Genomic DNA, 14,762 nt, shown 5'->3' with positions numbered 1-14,762 from the left:
ATCAAGAGTTGGGCGCATAACCAACTGAGCCACCCAGGTGCCCCTCTATTCATTTTATTTTTGTTTTAGCTTTTGTCTCCCTCTCTCTAATGGCAGAAACATAAAACTATACCCTCCACAAAAGTTTCCCTTCAAATGCTCTCTCTTATTTTTCAGGATACACTTATAAAATGATATCCTAACTTGCTGTTTTCACAGCCTCTGTTCCAGTTCCTTCAATAGTTTAGCTGCTGCTGCCCACACCACTGTACTAAATCTTGTAATTTTGCAAGGGTGGTGACAATGTCATTGTCATTAAACCCCATGCATGTTTTTTTAGCTCTTGCCTTCCTTTGAACCTTTTGTGCTTTAGACGTTGTCAACTTGCAACAATTTCTTGAAGTGTCCACTTCCCTTAACGTTCGTGCCACTATAGCTTGCCAGGTTTCCTCCTGCTTCCCTGGCTATTTCTTAGTCATCTTCTCAGATCTTTTTTCCTCATCCTCATTCTTTGGACTTTAGTTCTAGGTATTCCTTTCCAATCTTCACACTCACCTCACAGAGTCACAGATTACATAAACTAAAGTTTATAAAAACACTTAGAAGAAGAAGAATGCCTGCTCCATAGCAAATGCTATACAAGTACTTGTTAAATCAATTTCATCCACTCCACAGAAGTAATTATCATTTATACTTTGATTCTCACATTTCTATCTCTAGCAGAGATATCTGCCCTGAGCTCCACATCTACATATTGGGTTTCTTATTTCATGGCTCCAATGAATGTCTTACAATTCAAACTCAAACTGCCTCACATGGAATTCATCACCTTCCTAAAGCAACATGCTCCTTTTCTTAGGCTTCTCAACTCATTGCCTGGAACTATCCATTGACCCCTTTGCTAAAGCAGGAACTGTAGCTGTCCTTGATTCTTCTCTCTTCCTCACCTTCCATGTAATTTTAATCATCAAATTATCTTGAATTTACTTTTTATTTTCCTCACAAATCAGGCCACTTCTCCCCACCTCCACTTCCAATAATATTATATATCATACACACCTCTCTCTCTCTCTCTTTTTAAAGATTTTATTTATTTATTTGAGAGAGAGAGAGAGAGGGGAGGGGCAGAGGGATAGAGAAAGAAGGACAAGTGGATTCCTTGCTGAGTGGTAGATCCTGACATGAGGCTTGATCCCAGGACCCTGAGTTCATGACCTGAGCCAAAACCAAGAGTCAGAAGCTCAACTGACTTAACCACCCACGTGCTCCTTCAAATTTGGTCTTTGGTCAAGATTTTTTTTTTTTATGTTTATAGATGTGGCTTCTATTTCCTCTAAAGTTTGGGGAAAAAAGAAAATTTGATACTTTATAGATTTTCAGGCACCTTTTTTAGATGTTCCTTTGTGTAGACTTGTTCTATTCATTCAGTCTTTGACTGCTGGGTGAACTTCTGTGTCCTCTTCTCAAGTGTAAGGGATAGATCTCTCCCCGCCCCAGGTTTTTTAAGGCTTTGACCTATGTCCTTCAAGAATGTGCCTGGGTCAAAAGCTAAGGCTTGGGTCAAAAACCAACTTCCCATATGCCCTTCAAGAATGAGCTTGGGTCAAAAGCTAAGGCTTGGGTCAAAAACAAACTTCCCATATATATGGATAGAATGATGTAGAAATATTTATATAGTAATAAATATAATCACTAATGAAGTATAGAGTTTAAACCAGGAATAGAAAACATTTACGCAACTCACTAAATCAAAAATTATAATAATGACCACAGCAAAAACTTATTTTGGTTAATGAATTGTACTTATAGGATTAGCAAATCAGAGAAACTGATTTTTATCCTGCAGTTCCTTTGGTGATATTGCCTACTCATAGTCTCTGATTCACAATAAAGATAATATTTCAAAGACAAATACAGACAGATATAAGTAATCAATATATTGAATTATATTTTCCTGAATTGGATTTAGTGTCTATCCCATAAGTCTTGCTTATTTTAAGGAAGCTTTGGGAAAGTCCAGGATCAAGCCCTGCCTCTGTCACTTACTAGCCATCTAGGCATATGATGTTGGAAAATAAATCACGTATCTCTAACATAAATCCAGTACATCTGTCCCATTGGCTGTACAGCATTATTGTCAAGATACAGAAACCTAATAGATAAGAAACCACTTCAAAAAATGATAAAACATTACAAAAAATAATGTTTTATAATGATATATCTTTGTACTTCTAATATCATTTCTTAAAATAAATGTGGTATATATTCCATATAGTTAGAACCTCATGACATTTTATCTTTATTTTAATCTTATTTCATAGGTAAATAATCCTAATGCCAACATAATGCTTATAATGATGACTCAGTGTCCCAAGAATGTGGGACCTGGAGGGAAATTAATAAAGAGTTAAAGAAGGCTCTGACTGACTTGTTAGAATTTGGTATGTGACAAATGTGCAGTTACACAGCCTTAGACCTCTCTTGGGAAACTGCCCAAACATTTGAATTCCCACAATGTATTTATTCAAAAAATACTCTTTTCCTGAGAAAAGTCTGGCTCTCAAACTTCTCACTGAGATGATACAAGTTCAGAAACTCTGCATTCAGGAATAAGAGTTGGAAGCCTATTAACAATAATTTTTAACAAAAATCCATTTCCGGACCCTAGTCATTATGAATATTTGGAAATTTTCCGTTGGAAATACTACTTATAAAAAATGAACTTCAAAACATAAAGAGAAAAGAGAAAATTATTAGAATCCCTATAGGGTTTTTATCTTTCCTCTTTCCCACCGTAAGTTTTATCCTAATTTTTTTCTTTCTTCATTCATTATCCTTAGTGTTAGTGTGCAACAAACTCACCTAAAATGAGAAACAGCCAAGGAAGCACATAGGTTAAAGATAAAAACAGGCTTCAAGATTTTAGTGGGCAGAAGGGTAGCTCCCCCAGGGATCAGCCAAATTGAGTGGATGGCAGTAATAAACACTAGGAGGATAACAACATTAGGCACTGCTGAGCAGAAAATTGGAATTATTCTTCAAGCTATTTTTTTCTCTTTTCTGGTTGTCACGTTTTGTCTCTCCTGTCTTTCACTGGTACACCACAAAGAAGCAGCCAAAATGAAATTTCTTTCTTTTAGACATAGCAAAGTATGCATTGATCTCAGAAATTAATAGTAAAACTTCAAAAAAGAAGTTCAACAATATGTGAAAAAGAAAATTTGAACTAGGAAGTTTAATTTCCTAAGCACCATGCTGATGATATATAAGTAAACATAATACGTAATTTTTCCAGATTAATTTAAAGATGATAAAATAAGGGGCATCTGGGTGGCTCAGTCAGTTAAGCATCTGCCTTTGGCTTGGGTCATGATCCTGGGGTCCTGGGATCGAGCCCCGCATCGGGCTGCCCACTTGGGGGAGTCCGCTTCTCCCTCTGCCTCTCCCTTTGTGGGCTCTCTCTCTCTCTCTCAAATAAATAAATCTTTAAAAAAATGACAAAATAACAGGAGTTATTAATGATAGATCAGTGACTGTCCACATGTTGTTTTAGGCCTTTCCCAAAATGAGGTATTAGAAATCTAATGCTGTAATTCCAGCCTACTATTGGTCTCTTCCATTCTTTGTGAGTTTTTTGCTCTTTAAATCTTGCTATAAGTTCCCATCCTTGTCAGTATCCATTGCCATTGCCTTTGAGTTCTCTTTCAGTCACCAAGCCAGATTGCCAACATATTTCTAGCTCCAACTGACTGTGATCCTTAGAAGAATATTCACTTTACCTTAAGATCTATACTGCTTACTTTATAACTTGTAGCCCAGCAATTCTTGGCTTCCATACCTAACCAAATTAGAACAAAAATGTCTCTCAGTTTGTCCCTAAACTCTTCCCAAATCAGTGCTATATTTTCAGTTATTTTTTAGCCCTTCAAAGAGTCTGAGATAATATTCTCAAGAAAGGATAAACTCCATGCATATTGAGCTGCCATTTTTACAGTGTACCCAACACGTTGTCAAGAATTACAGATATAAATTGTAATAGCTACAATTTACTGAACTAGTCACCATTCTAATTCCTTTACAATGTAATCTAATCTAATTCCCTTTAATCCTCACACCCGGGGCGCCTGGGTGGCTCAGTTGGTTAGGCGACTGCCTTCGGCTCAGGTCATGATCCCAGGGTCCTGGGATCGAGCCCCACATCGGGCTCCCTGCTCAGTGGGAAGCCTGCTTCTCCCTCTCCCACTCCCCCTGCTTGTGTTCCCTCTCTCGCTGTCTCTCTCTCTCTCTCTGTGTCAATTAAATGAATAAATAAAATCTTTAAAAAAAAAAAAATCCTCACACCCAATGAGATAGGTTCTGGTAAAATACCCATTTTATAGATGAGTAAACAGAGGCAAAGAGGGGATAAATGTACTATCAAATTCAGATAATTGGTCAGTTACTGAAGTGGTATTTGAAGTTTTACAGTCTGTACCAGATTGCCAGGGCTACCATAACAATGTGCTACTGACTGGGTAGCTTAAACAATAAAAATTTATTTCCTCACAGCTATGAAACCTAGAAGTTGGAGATCAAGGTGTCAACAAAGACTGATTTCCTTCGAGGTTTCTCTTCTGGGCTTATAGGTAGTAAGTCTTTGTATGTATCCGTATCATAATTTCTCCTCTTTTTTTTATGAGGACACCAGTCATATTGGATTAGGGCCCATCTCAACCTAGTTTGTCCTCAACTACCTCTTTAAAGACCTTTTCTGCAAATATGGCACAGTCTGAAGTACTGGGGGTTAAGACTTCAACATATGAATTTGTAGGGGGACACAACTGAGCCTGTAACACAGTTTCACTCCAGACTCCTTCTGTTAACCACTAAACAAACCTAAAAAACAGAAAAGAAGGAAGGGGGTGGCAGCGGAGGGTAGAAGGAACAAGGAAGGAAGGAAGGAAAAACAGAAGAGAAAGAGAAAAAAAGGAGGAAGGGAAGAAGGAAAGATATTACTTGGGATTACAGCATGGGACATTACTTAGATTGATTGGATGGATCTTGGTTTCCATAAGGAATATAGCCATCTCTACTACAGTGATATACTTGCCAAGCAAACCAGAGTAACCTTGTAGGCAGGGTGCTTTGTAGACATCGCTGAAGACTGATTGACCAGTTTTTGGAAAGGCAGCTTGGTATGGTGATATGACCATGAGCTCTGGAGTTACAGAGATATGGGTGCAAACTTAGCTCTGTCTCATTCTATTTGGAAAAGTTATACCCTTTTTCTGAGCCTCAGTTTTCTAAAGATGGGTATAATATTTCATATAGGATAAGATTTTTCAGAGGATTATAGTTGATATGAAGTTCATAGATAAGCTTATATCGTCAATAAGTGAAAATCTCAAGGTTCTTCCCCTTTCCTTTCCATTTCTGGCTCCTCACTTCCTAGATTCATACAGACCACTTCCCTTTCTTTCACATACTCTCTAAAGAATATTAATATAAATAAATAGTGAAATAACAAATAATACATTTCTTTCACCTAATTACCTCTTTTCTAAATATACCTTTTGGCATCTCTCCTACATACTACCATCTATACCATTGATTGGATTTTAGCAATCGCTCTTGTTCCTCTTTTGATTTGGAAAATACCTACCACTTAAGCAAAATTTTATAAACACAAAATCCACTCTATTTACCTTTTCTTTTACAAATTTTTCAATTGGAATATTTCATACTTCCAGAAAACAATATAAAAAATACCATTAGAAAAAGAAATATGGGGGCGCCTGGGTGGCTCAGTGGTTAAGTGTCTGCCTTTGGCTCAGGTCATGATCCCAGGGTCCTGGGATCGAGCCCCGCATCGGGCTCCCTGCTTGGTGGGAAGCCTGCTTCTCTCTCTCCCACTCCCCCTGCTTGTGTTCCTGCTCTTGCTATCTCTCTCTCTGTCAAATAGATAAATTAAAAACAAAAATATGGATGGATGACCACTCCATCACATTTGCTTCTAATCTCTTTATTTTTTGGTGGGATTGGCAGAAATAAATAAAACTACATGGATATATCCAAAGATCCATACTGTAACCTAATTTTAGCTCACAAAATATATCTTAATTAATTCATTTATTCACCAAGTATTACTTAGTCATTATTTCGGGTACTAAACATAGAACTGTGAATGTAATATAAAGTGTCTATGCTAAGAATGGAAAATGCTTTAGTGATGGAGACAGTGAACATGTACAAAAATAAATATGTAAACGGTGCTAAGTGCTATTCAGAAAACAAAGCAAAACATTACTAGTAGGAATGTGAAATGGTACAGCTGCTTTGAAAAACAATCTGGCAGTTCCTTAAAAGATTAAGCAGAATTACTATATGATACAATAATTTCACTCTTAGTTATATACCCAAGAGAAATGAAAACATATGTCTGCACAAAAACTTGTGCACACATGTTCATAACATTATTCATAATACCCAAAAAGTGGGAAAAACACAAATGCTCATTAACTAATAAATGGATAAATTATGGCATCTCTATACAATAGGATATTTTCAGCAATAAAAAGAAATGATGTACTGATACATGCTATAGCATGGATGAACCTTGAAAACACTATGCTAAATGAAAGAAACTAGACACAAAAGGACATATAGTGGATTATTTCATTTATATGAACTGTCTAGAATTAGGTGATATATGGAGACAGAAATTAGATTAATGGTTACCTTGGGATGTGGAATGGGGAGATTGGGAAGCAAGGAGGTGATGGCTAAAGGGTGGGGAGTTTCCTTATAGGATAATGAAAATATTCTAAAAGTGATGGGGGCAATGTTTGTACAACTTGTAGATATACTGATAGCTACTGAACTATTGAATTGCTTTTAAGAATCAAATTTACTAGAAATAAAAACTTGTGCTTATCAAGACACTTATATGAAAAAAAAGAGATAAACAATAAAACAAGATAAAGTATTTATTATGTATATATTTGGCAAGGAATTTATACCCATAATAGATAAAGAACTTCTACAATTCAGTAATGAAAAGGCAAAGAACCTTAAAAAAGAAAAGCCAGGTTATTGGTATAGAAAATGATGAGGAACTGGTGGTGGTTACTTTTTAAATATGGTGCTCCAAGAAAATCTTTCGGAGGAGAGGCTTTCTGGACAGGGTCCTAACTAAAAGAAGGAGTCTGTTATTCCATTATCTTGTAGAAGAGTATTCCCATGACAAGAAATAGTAGTTTCAAAGTACCACACCTAGAATGAGTATGGTTTGTTCAAGAATTAGCAGTTTCATTGAAGCCAGGGGATTAGTAGGCAGTGTCCATAAAGCCAAATGATTACAGGAAAGATGATAGGAAATAAAGTTGAAGGGGGAGATGGAAATGATTTATTGGCATCCTTTCCCTTGGTGAAATGACCCTGCCTCACAATGATGATGATGATATAGCAAAACATTTCCCAGCTCTTGTCTTACATCTTTAACTGCCTTTATACAGGTCCACTTAGAAAACATAACCTCAAATACAATCTGTCCAGACTGAATTCCTCCCTAATATGCACACCAATCAATACTTATATTAATTTACCTAACTATAAATTACCTATTGTGTGACTAACACAGTAATTCACTCAGGCTATACTTGAATTCTCTGTTCTTTATATCCTGTATTTACTCAATTACTCAATTTTATCAATACTTAACTCAAAAAGTCTCTCAAACCTGCCCTTTTCTCTGTAGTTCCACTGATTGTTCCCTGCTCCTAATTTCAGTCTGATCCTCTGCAACATTCTAGCTGCCAATTCCACTTAAATTTTTGCCCTCTTGACATCTTGCCATACATGCTGGATTTTATTAAAGCACAGATCACATTTTTAATATTTTTCTAGTTCAGAATATCTACTGACTTCTCCTTAAATGTAACATTATTTGTCAAGGTATTTTCCAAAAAATATTTTATGGGAAAATAGCCCCTTGTCATATACGTTTGGAAATGCATTTACTCTATTCTCCCATAGAAGGTACAATTGCACATTACCATAATAAGGATCCTATAAACGTCCTACAGTTGAGAAACCTATATAAGGTTTTTTTTTATATATAAGGTTTTTAATTCAGACATAAATATATATTAGCCTATGAACTCTTTTTTTTTAATGTAGCAGCTAATAACATCTTGCTGAACTTATATTCTGAGAACACATCTTGACCTAAAGGATAAAATTAACACTGCAGCTTAGCATTAAAGTGAATGGAAAATGTAAGTTAAACAACATAACTGTAAATTATTCTGTGGAGTATATAAAATGTGTTAAATAAAATGCATAAATTTTTAGAACTAGAATGGAACTTAATGACAATGTAGTCAAAGTCATGTGTTTTATAAATTGGTTTAAAAATATAGGGATGCCTGGGAGGCTCAGTTGGTTAAGTGTCTGCGTTTGGCTCAGGTCATGATCTCAGGGTCCTGGGATCAAGCAGGGAGCCTGCTTCTCCTTCCCCTCTGCTGCTCCCCCTGCTTGTGCTCTCTCACTCTCTGTGAAATAAATAAATAAAATCTTAAAAAAAATAAAAATATAAATTTCCAAAGGTTACTTAACAGGTTGCTGGCAGAGCTAAGTTTAGGATTTTTAGTTTGTTGTCCCAAAATATAAATTCTATTTTTATCCAAGTTAAATAATTTAACATATGTTTATTTTCCACTACTATGTGCCTGGTGTATGCAAATATACCCTGACAATTTATCTAGGCATTTAACATTGCATTTTTATTTAACTCAGTTGGTTACATGTAAATTCCTAAGGGTCAAGGCTTCCTCTAGATTTCTTAATCTCTCTTACTGTCTAACATATTATTACACACAACTAGTCACTGACACAACACATTTATATAATATATTCTTGCTTAAATAAATTCTGATATTGATTAGAAATTAAAAGGGATTAGCAAGAGTGAGGGCCTTCTTCCTGGTTCATAGCTCGTACCTTCTCGCTGAGTCCTCACACAGTGGAATGGATGAGGGATCTTTGTGGGGTCTCTTTTATAAGAACATGAATCTTATACCCTAAGACCTAATCATCTCTGAAAGACCCTACCTCCTAATACCATCACATTTGGGAGTTAGGATTCTATATAAGAATTTGGGGAACACAAATAATTCAGATAGCATAATCCCAACAATGGTGAAGGTTCAAGTCATCAACACTTTATATTGTCAGTTTTTATTAAATTTTGTCATACTATCTCACAATGGTGTTAATTTTAATTTTTATGATGACTAATTATGTTGACTATCTTTTAAATATGCTTATTTGCCATTTGCCTATAATCTTCCGAGAAGTGCCCAGTCAATCTTTAACCCATTTTAGTTGGATATTTATTTGTAATTCCTCATACATTTTTAATGTATAATCTTCAGATACATGAGTTTCAAACACTTTCTCACAACTTGCCTTTTCAGTGTCTTAATGGTGCTTATCTTGATGAGCAGGAGTTGATTTTAATGAAATCAAATTAACAGTATTTTACTTTATAATTGGTGCTGTCTGTATCCTGATTCAGAAACCTTTGCCAACCTCATCATGAACATATTCTCCTATGTTTCTTTTACAAGATTTAATGTTTTATCTTTCACATTCAGATCTTTGAATTTCTTTGAATCAATTTTTCTATATGATACTAGGTAGGGTAGTAGATATTTTTAATGGGGTCAGCTATTCAAGAAATAGAGTGCAGAAAGGCAGAATGAGTTAACCAATGCGTAGCTTCAGTTTGGATTTGCTGTCTTGTTTGCCATTTTGCAATGTAACTCAGTGATGCAGTTGGAAATTTTAAAAAGGAAACTAATTACAATGATCTGTAATTAAGTCAGTTCACTCTAATTTGATCTCTACAGATTACAGTTTTATTAGTATCATAAGAAGTTGTACTGTTTTTTCAGTGATGTGCCGGAATCAATCTTTCACTCTGGGAGGTTATTCTAACTTGAATTCAAGTTCTGGATCAGCCATTAGTTAGCTCTGGGTTGCTCAGTGCATGACTCTTCGTTTTATCTGCCCGACACCCTTCCTTTTTCTGGGAGCAACAATCCACTCCTCCTGGGAGCCACACTTGTCCACTCCATCCTAAAACCGTATACTTACGTAGAGATTTGCAATGTTACCACATTATCCCATTCCCCAACCCTAAGAAAGTCCATTTCAGCTACTCCAAATCTATGCTAGTCTCCTAACAGCTTTTCACCTCAAATGTATTCGTCCAAAAGTGAAGGGGGCATTTCCTACAAATTGAAACCATCAGTGCTATTCTCAAGCTATTTGACACTAGTCATAAAGAGAAGCAGTCATACTGTTTTGATGGAAGGATCTTTTAAGCTTTAAAACCCTGGAAATATCAGTGCTACGCATCCTCCTACGTAGAGAAAGCTGGGCTGCACTGAAGGAGAGTAACACTTGTTAAGCAGTGCAATAGCTATGAGAGACTTCTAACGGCATTCAGCTCCCCGACTCTCAGATCCAACCACAAACCTCCCTTTCTGATCCTAGCTTGTTCCACCTTCTCTAGAATGAATAAGCAAACTGTCTGAGCTGGCTTCTGATCCTTGCAACCAAGGAAAGTCTAAAACTACTAAAATTAGGCAACACTGTAGGCCAATAGTTTTAAAGAAAGTAACTTGGTGGGTTTACAGCCCAAATTCTCATCAAGGTCTTTAGGCACCCAACTTCAGCCTGTTCCCTAAACGATGGGATAGAAAAATAAGCAATATTTTTCACTCAAAATATCACAGGGCCATATATCTCAAAGAAACTAATGGAAATAGAAGAGTCCTTGAAAAATACATTTTTTTTTTAAAGATTTTATTTATTTATTTGACAGACAGAGACACAGTGAGAGAGGGAACACAAGTGGGGGGGAGTGGGAGAGGAAGCAGGCTTCCCGCGGAGCAGGGGACCTGATGTGGGGCTGGATTCCAGGACCCTGGGATCATGACCTGAGCCGAAGGCAGACTCTTAATGACTGAGCCACCCAGGAGCCCCGAAAAATACATTTTCTTTTTTTTTTTTTTTAAAGATTTCATTTATTTATTTGAAAGAGAGAAAGAGCAGGAGCAGAGAGAGGGGCAGAGGGAGAGGGAGAAGCAGACTCCCCGCTGAGCAGGGAGCCCAACGCTCGGCTCGATCCCAGGACCCTGGGATCAGGGCCCTAGCCAAAGGCAGACACTTAACTGACTGAACCACCCAGGCACCCCAAAAACTACATTTTCAAAAATAAGATAAAGACTAGAAGTTTAGGTGATCAACTCTTCCAAATTATATACATATATATATACATGTATATGCATTCATATATATACAAATATACTTGTGGATTCAAATAGTTAATGATATGACACAGAGGTATATAACACGGCTCCTGACAGAAAAATCAAATACATGTTAACATTTACAAAGTGTTGTGAAAAAATAGGTTGTACATTTCACTAGTGATTTTAATGAAGCTTAAAGCAAAATGGCATTACTTTATTATTTATTATAAAACTACATATACCTTAATGGTGTATACGGCAGTTATGATTCATTATAGGAGTAAACAGAGAATTCTCTAAATTATTTTAGATGGAATATCTGTTCTTGCATTTGTGAATCCTTACTGATAAGATTTCTCTTTCCTTCCTGACTTATAACATCAGTGGCTGAACATGTGCATATGTTCCTTCTTTTTCTCTTCCTATGCTATATAAACACCCACCCTTGAATCCAAAGTAGAAAGAGCCTTAAAAAAATTTCAGTGTGGTTTTTCCATTATTTTTTACTGTGGAACTCTAAATCATTTTGAAAGAGGAAGTCTCACTCTCCTTCTGAAATCTGTTTCCCTTAGAGTGTAAATATGTTGGTTTATCACTTAAAGTCACTTTTCTATGAAACTCTTTTGAATCAGATACCTGCGTAAATAGAGGGTGGAAGATTGGGGTAAAGGACTTGCTAGAATGCTAAAGATTTCTTTTTTCAGCAGTTCTGTCTGCTATCTCATAGAAAATCTGGTTAAGAAATTGGTTATACAAACAAATATATTTTATAGGAAACAAAGACAAAAATTTGGAAAATGTCTTTCTTTTTGAAGAGAAGGACTGAAGCCATGGGAAAGAGAAATCAGGAATTGAAAGTTGCATTAATGAAATAATAGAAAAATGCCAGAAATATTAAAATATTAATTCTGACTGAGAAAGAAGAAGAGCTGTGAGAAAGATGTGGCAAATAGAACTGCATATGAAAATGGATCTTAATACATACTTAGGCATGATGATCAATTGTTGCCATTTTAATTTGTATTTTCAAGGTTGAAACATGAGCTGCATACTTGAATATTATTAGACATATGCACTGAACATATGTGTGTCTACAATATTAAATGCTACATGCACATATTTTAAATAGGACTCATAGAATTTGCAGACAGTACAGATTAAGTGTCATAGAAATTTACATTTGGAGGCGTGCATAAGATTCCTGCTAGTCTACAGATAATTTGACATTAACTCTTAATTAAATATATCTGGGTTCTGTATTTCAGAGATATTTATACAATGAAGAAAGAACAGATTTTTTGGGTGTCTGTGTATGTGCTGCTTACTTGTGCCTCTGCCCTTCTTAGTGCTGTCCTTGAAGCTGAAGAATATACAGATATTACAGGTAAAATATTAGAAGCATTCATACTTTTTGGCTAAAGATCTCAATTTTAATCCCAAAATGTAATATATTTTTCTCCATTGCGTGGGAAAATTAGCTTTTACATTAGTGACTTACATGTCTTACATGTAATTTGTCCCCCCCCCAAAAAAAATTTAGACCAAAAAAAAGTCACTTTAGAAAGGAAGACTTCTTTTTTTTTCCAGGCGATAAGATTAAACATTGAAGTATCTCTGGACAATTGCAAGGAACAAAGTGTTGTAGAAACAGCTGTGAACCTTGATGCCATCCTTTGGCTGGGAAAAGTGTGAGAAGGGAAGGGAAACTATAGATATTCTCTGCTTTTTTGCCTTATTCTCAAGAACTTCCCAGATGAGTCCAGTGTGAGAATCTAGTAAAACAGGACATTAGGAGATCTGGCCTAATACAAGTTAGTTCTAATCTCATAAAGCTCCGTATCTAAAAATAAAATATTAACAATCAGCAATAGAACAAGGAGAAGATTGTACAGTGATTGTTACTATATATTTCTTTCTTAAAAGTACTATTTTGTGGAAAATTAGTAAATTATTGATAGAAATCTCAAGTCATTGGTAATAGTGAGACAATATGAACAAAGTGATAGCTTCTATTGGTATGTATGTTGATGGTGTACCAAAGACTTCCCCTAAATATATTCTTATTTCATATATCTAAGCACCCTTGAAAGGGATTTTGTTCAATGTACTTCCCTTTGATAAAGATTGAATAAATATATCTAATGTGCTTGAAATTGGTAGGTACCAGGGAAACAGTGATGACTCAGACCAAGTTCTGAAGAATCTCACAGTTTCACAGGGGAGACTATTAAATTGTCACTGGAAAAAATATTGTTATAAAAACTTCCTAAAGATGAAACACTAACAAAGTAAACACTATAACGTGCCTTATAAAATGAGAATTTGGGCATTATGAAATAAGCTCTAATTCATTTGTCTCATTTATCAAAAGAGATGGTTTCTAATATTCTGGAAGCTGAGAAGAGAAGAAATGTAGAGAATAAAGTCCCCACAGAGAAAAAGCAGGCAACCCATCTTGGAAAGTGGGAGGAGAAAGGATCCCCAATATTCACCTAATCTGATGCCCCTCAGTTAGGCTGAGAAAATGCATGCCAGGTAATCAGAAGTTTCCTGACATTGTTGCTGCTGATACAGTCAGCCAAGAAACCAGAGTTAACCCATTAATAATTAAGCTGGAGTTTAAAATCTCTTGATAAATTCAGAACAAACAAAGCTGGCTACGAAAATATTTTTATCTGAAAGCTAGACTTGAAGATCACCTAACTGACTGGCTGCACAGTCTTAACCAGTTTTGGGGTTTTTTGATTTTGTTTTCAATCTTGAAATAGCATGATCCCACATCAGAATCAATTCAATTTTGAAGATACCATTTATCACACTGTGCCAAGGTCATGTTATCTTTTTATAGAAGTATACCATTTCATCAAATAGTGTACTATCATCTTAGAGAAAAACATACACGATTTTATCATTTTTCTCACAAGGCAATAGTAGGCTTTTTCTTAATCAGTCTAACCAGCAGGGAGGATGAAATATAATAAAATTTTTTATAATAAAAAACAGTAGAGATAAGCTCTTTTTTAAAATTCCTTTAGAGTGAGAGAGAGAAGATTAGCAGGGAGCATTTAGAGAAAGGCAAGTGTCTTTCATAAGATTTAGAATCAGGCAGATCTACGTTTGCATGTGGGGTTTGCCACACAGTAGCTTTGCAAAATTAGATGAGTTAGGTAAACTCTCTGACTCCCAGTGTCTTAATCGATATGTAAGTGATGCAGATAACTACATTCATATGGTTGTTATATAAACTGCATAAAAGCACCTGGCACATTTTTCGGCACGGAGAAGGCAAAGAGTGTATGGCTATGTTCTTCCCTGCCAGAGAAATCAAATCTTTTCATGATAGAATCAAACAGCATGTAGACTCTTAAATAGTAAGTTACCTTAAAGCTCTTGGTTCCCAAACAAGTTCCAGGAGAATGAAGACTCTAACAGTCGGGGACATGACATGTCCCCAAATATTATCATGAGCCTACTATCCGACGA

At 35.8% G+C, this 14,762-nt stretch overlaps 1 protein-coding gene across 5 annotated transcripts in view; it reads left to right on the top strand.

Moving 5' to 3' along the window:
- The window catches only part of TFPI (tissue factor pathway inhibitor), a 62,927-nt gene that overhangs the window by 14,794 nt on the left and 33,371 nt on the right, over nt 1–14,762 (top strand). For 4 of the 5 annotated variants that reach the window (XR_013447255.1, XM_036073836.2, XM_078071084.1 and 1 more), the window contains one exon: nt 12,545–12,663. The exons of the other annotated variant lie outside the window; for it this stretch is intronic. Coding sequence is in view for 3 of the 4 variants with exons in the window: in XM_036073836.2 (XP_035929729.2) it covers nt 12,558–12,663 (106 nt within the window). In the remaining variant the exon portion in view is untranslated. The remainder of the gene's footprint in view (nt 1–12,544; nt 12,664–14,762) is intronic. 5 annotated transcript variants of the gene reach the window in all.

This window comes from Halichoerus grypus, chromosome 4 (assembly GCF_964656455.1).
Source record: "Halichoerus grypus chromosome 4, mHalGry1.hap1.1, whole genome shotgun sequence".
Taxonomy (NCBI): domain Eukaryota; kingdom Metazoa; phylum Chordata; class Mammalia; order Carnivora; family Phocidae; genus Halichoerus; species Halichoerus grypus.
Note: the sequence above shows the minus strand (reverse complement) of the source record. Positions and strands in the feature narration are given on the sequence as shown.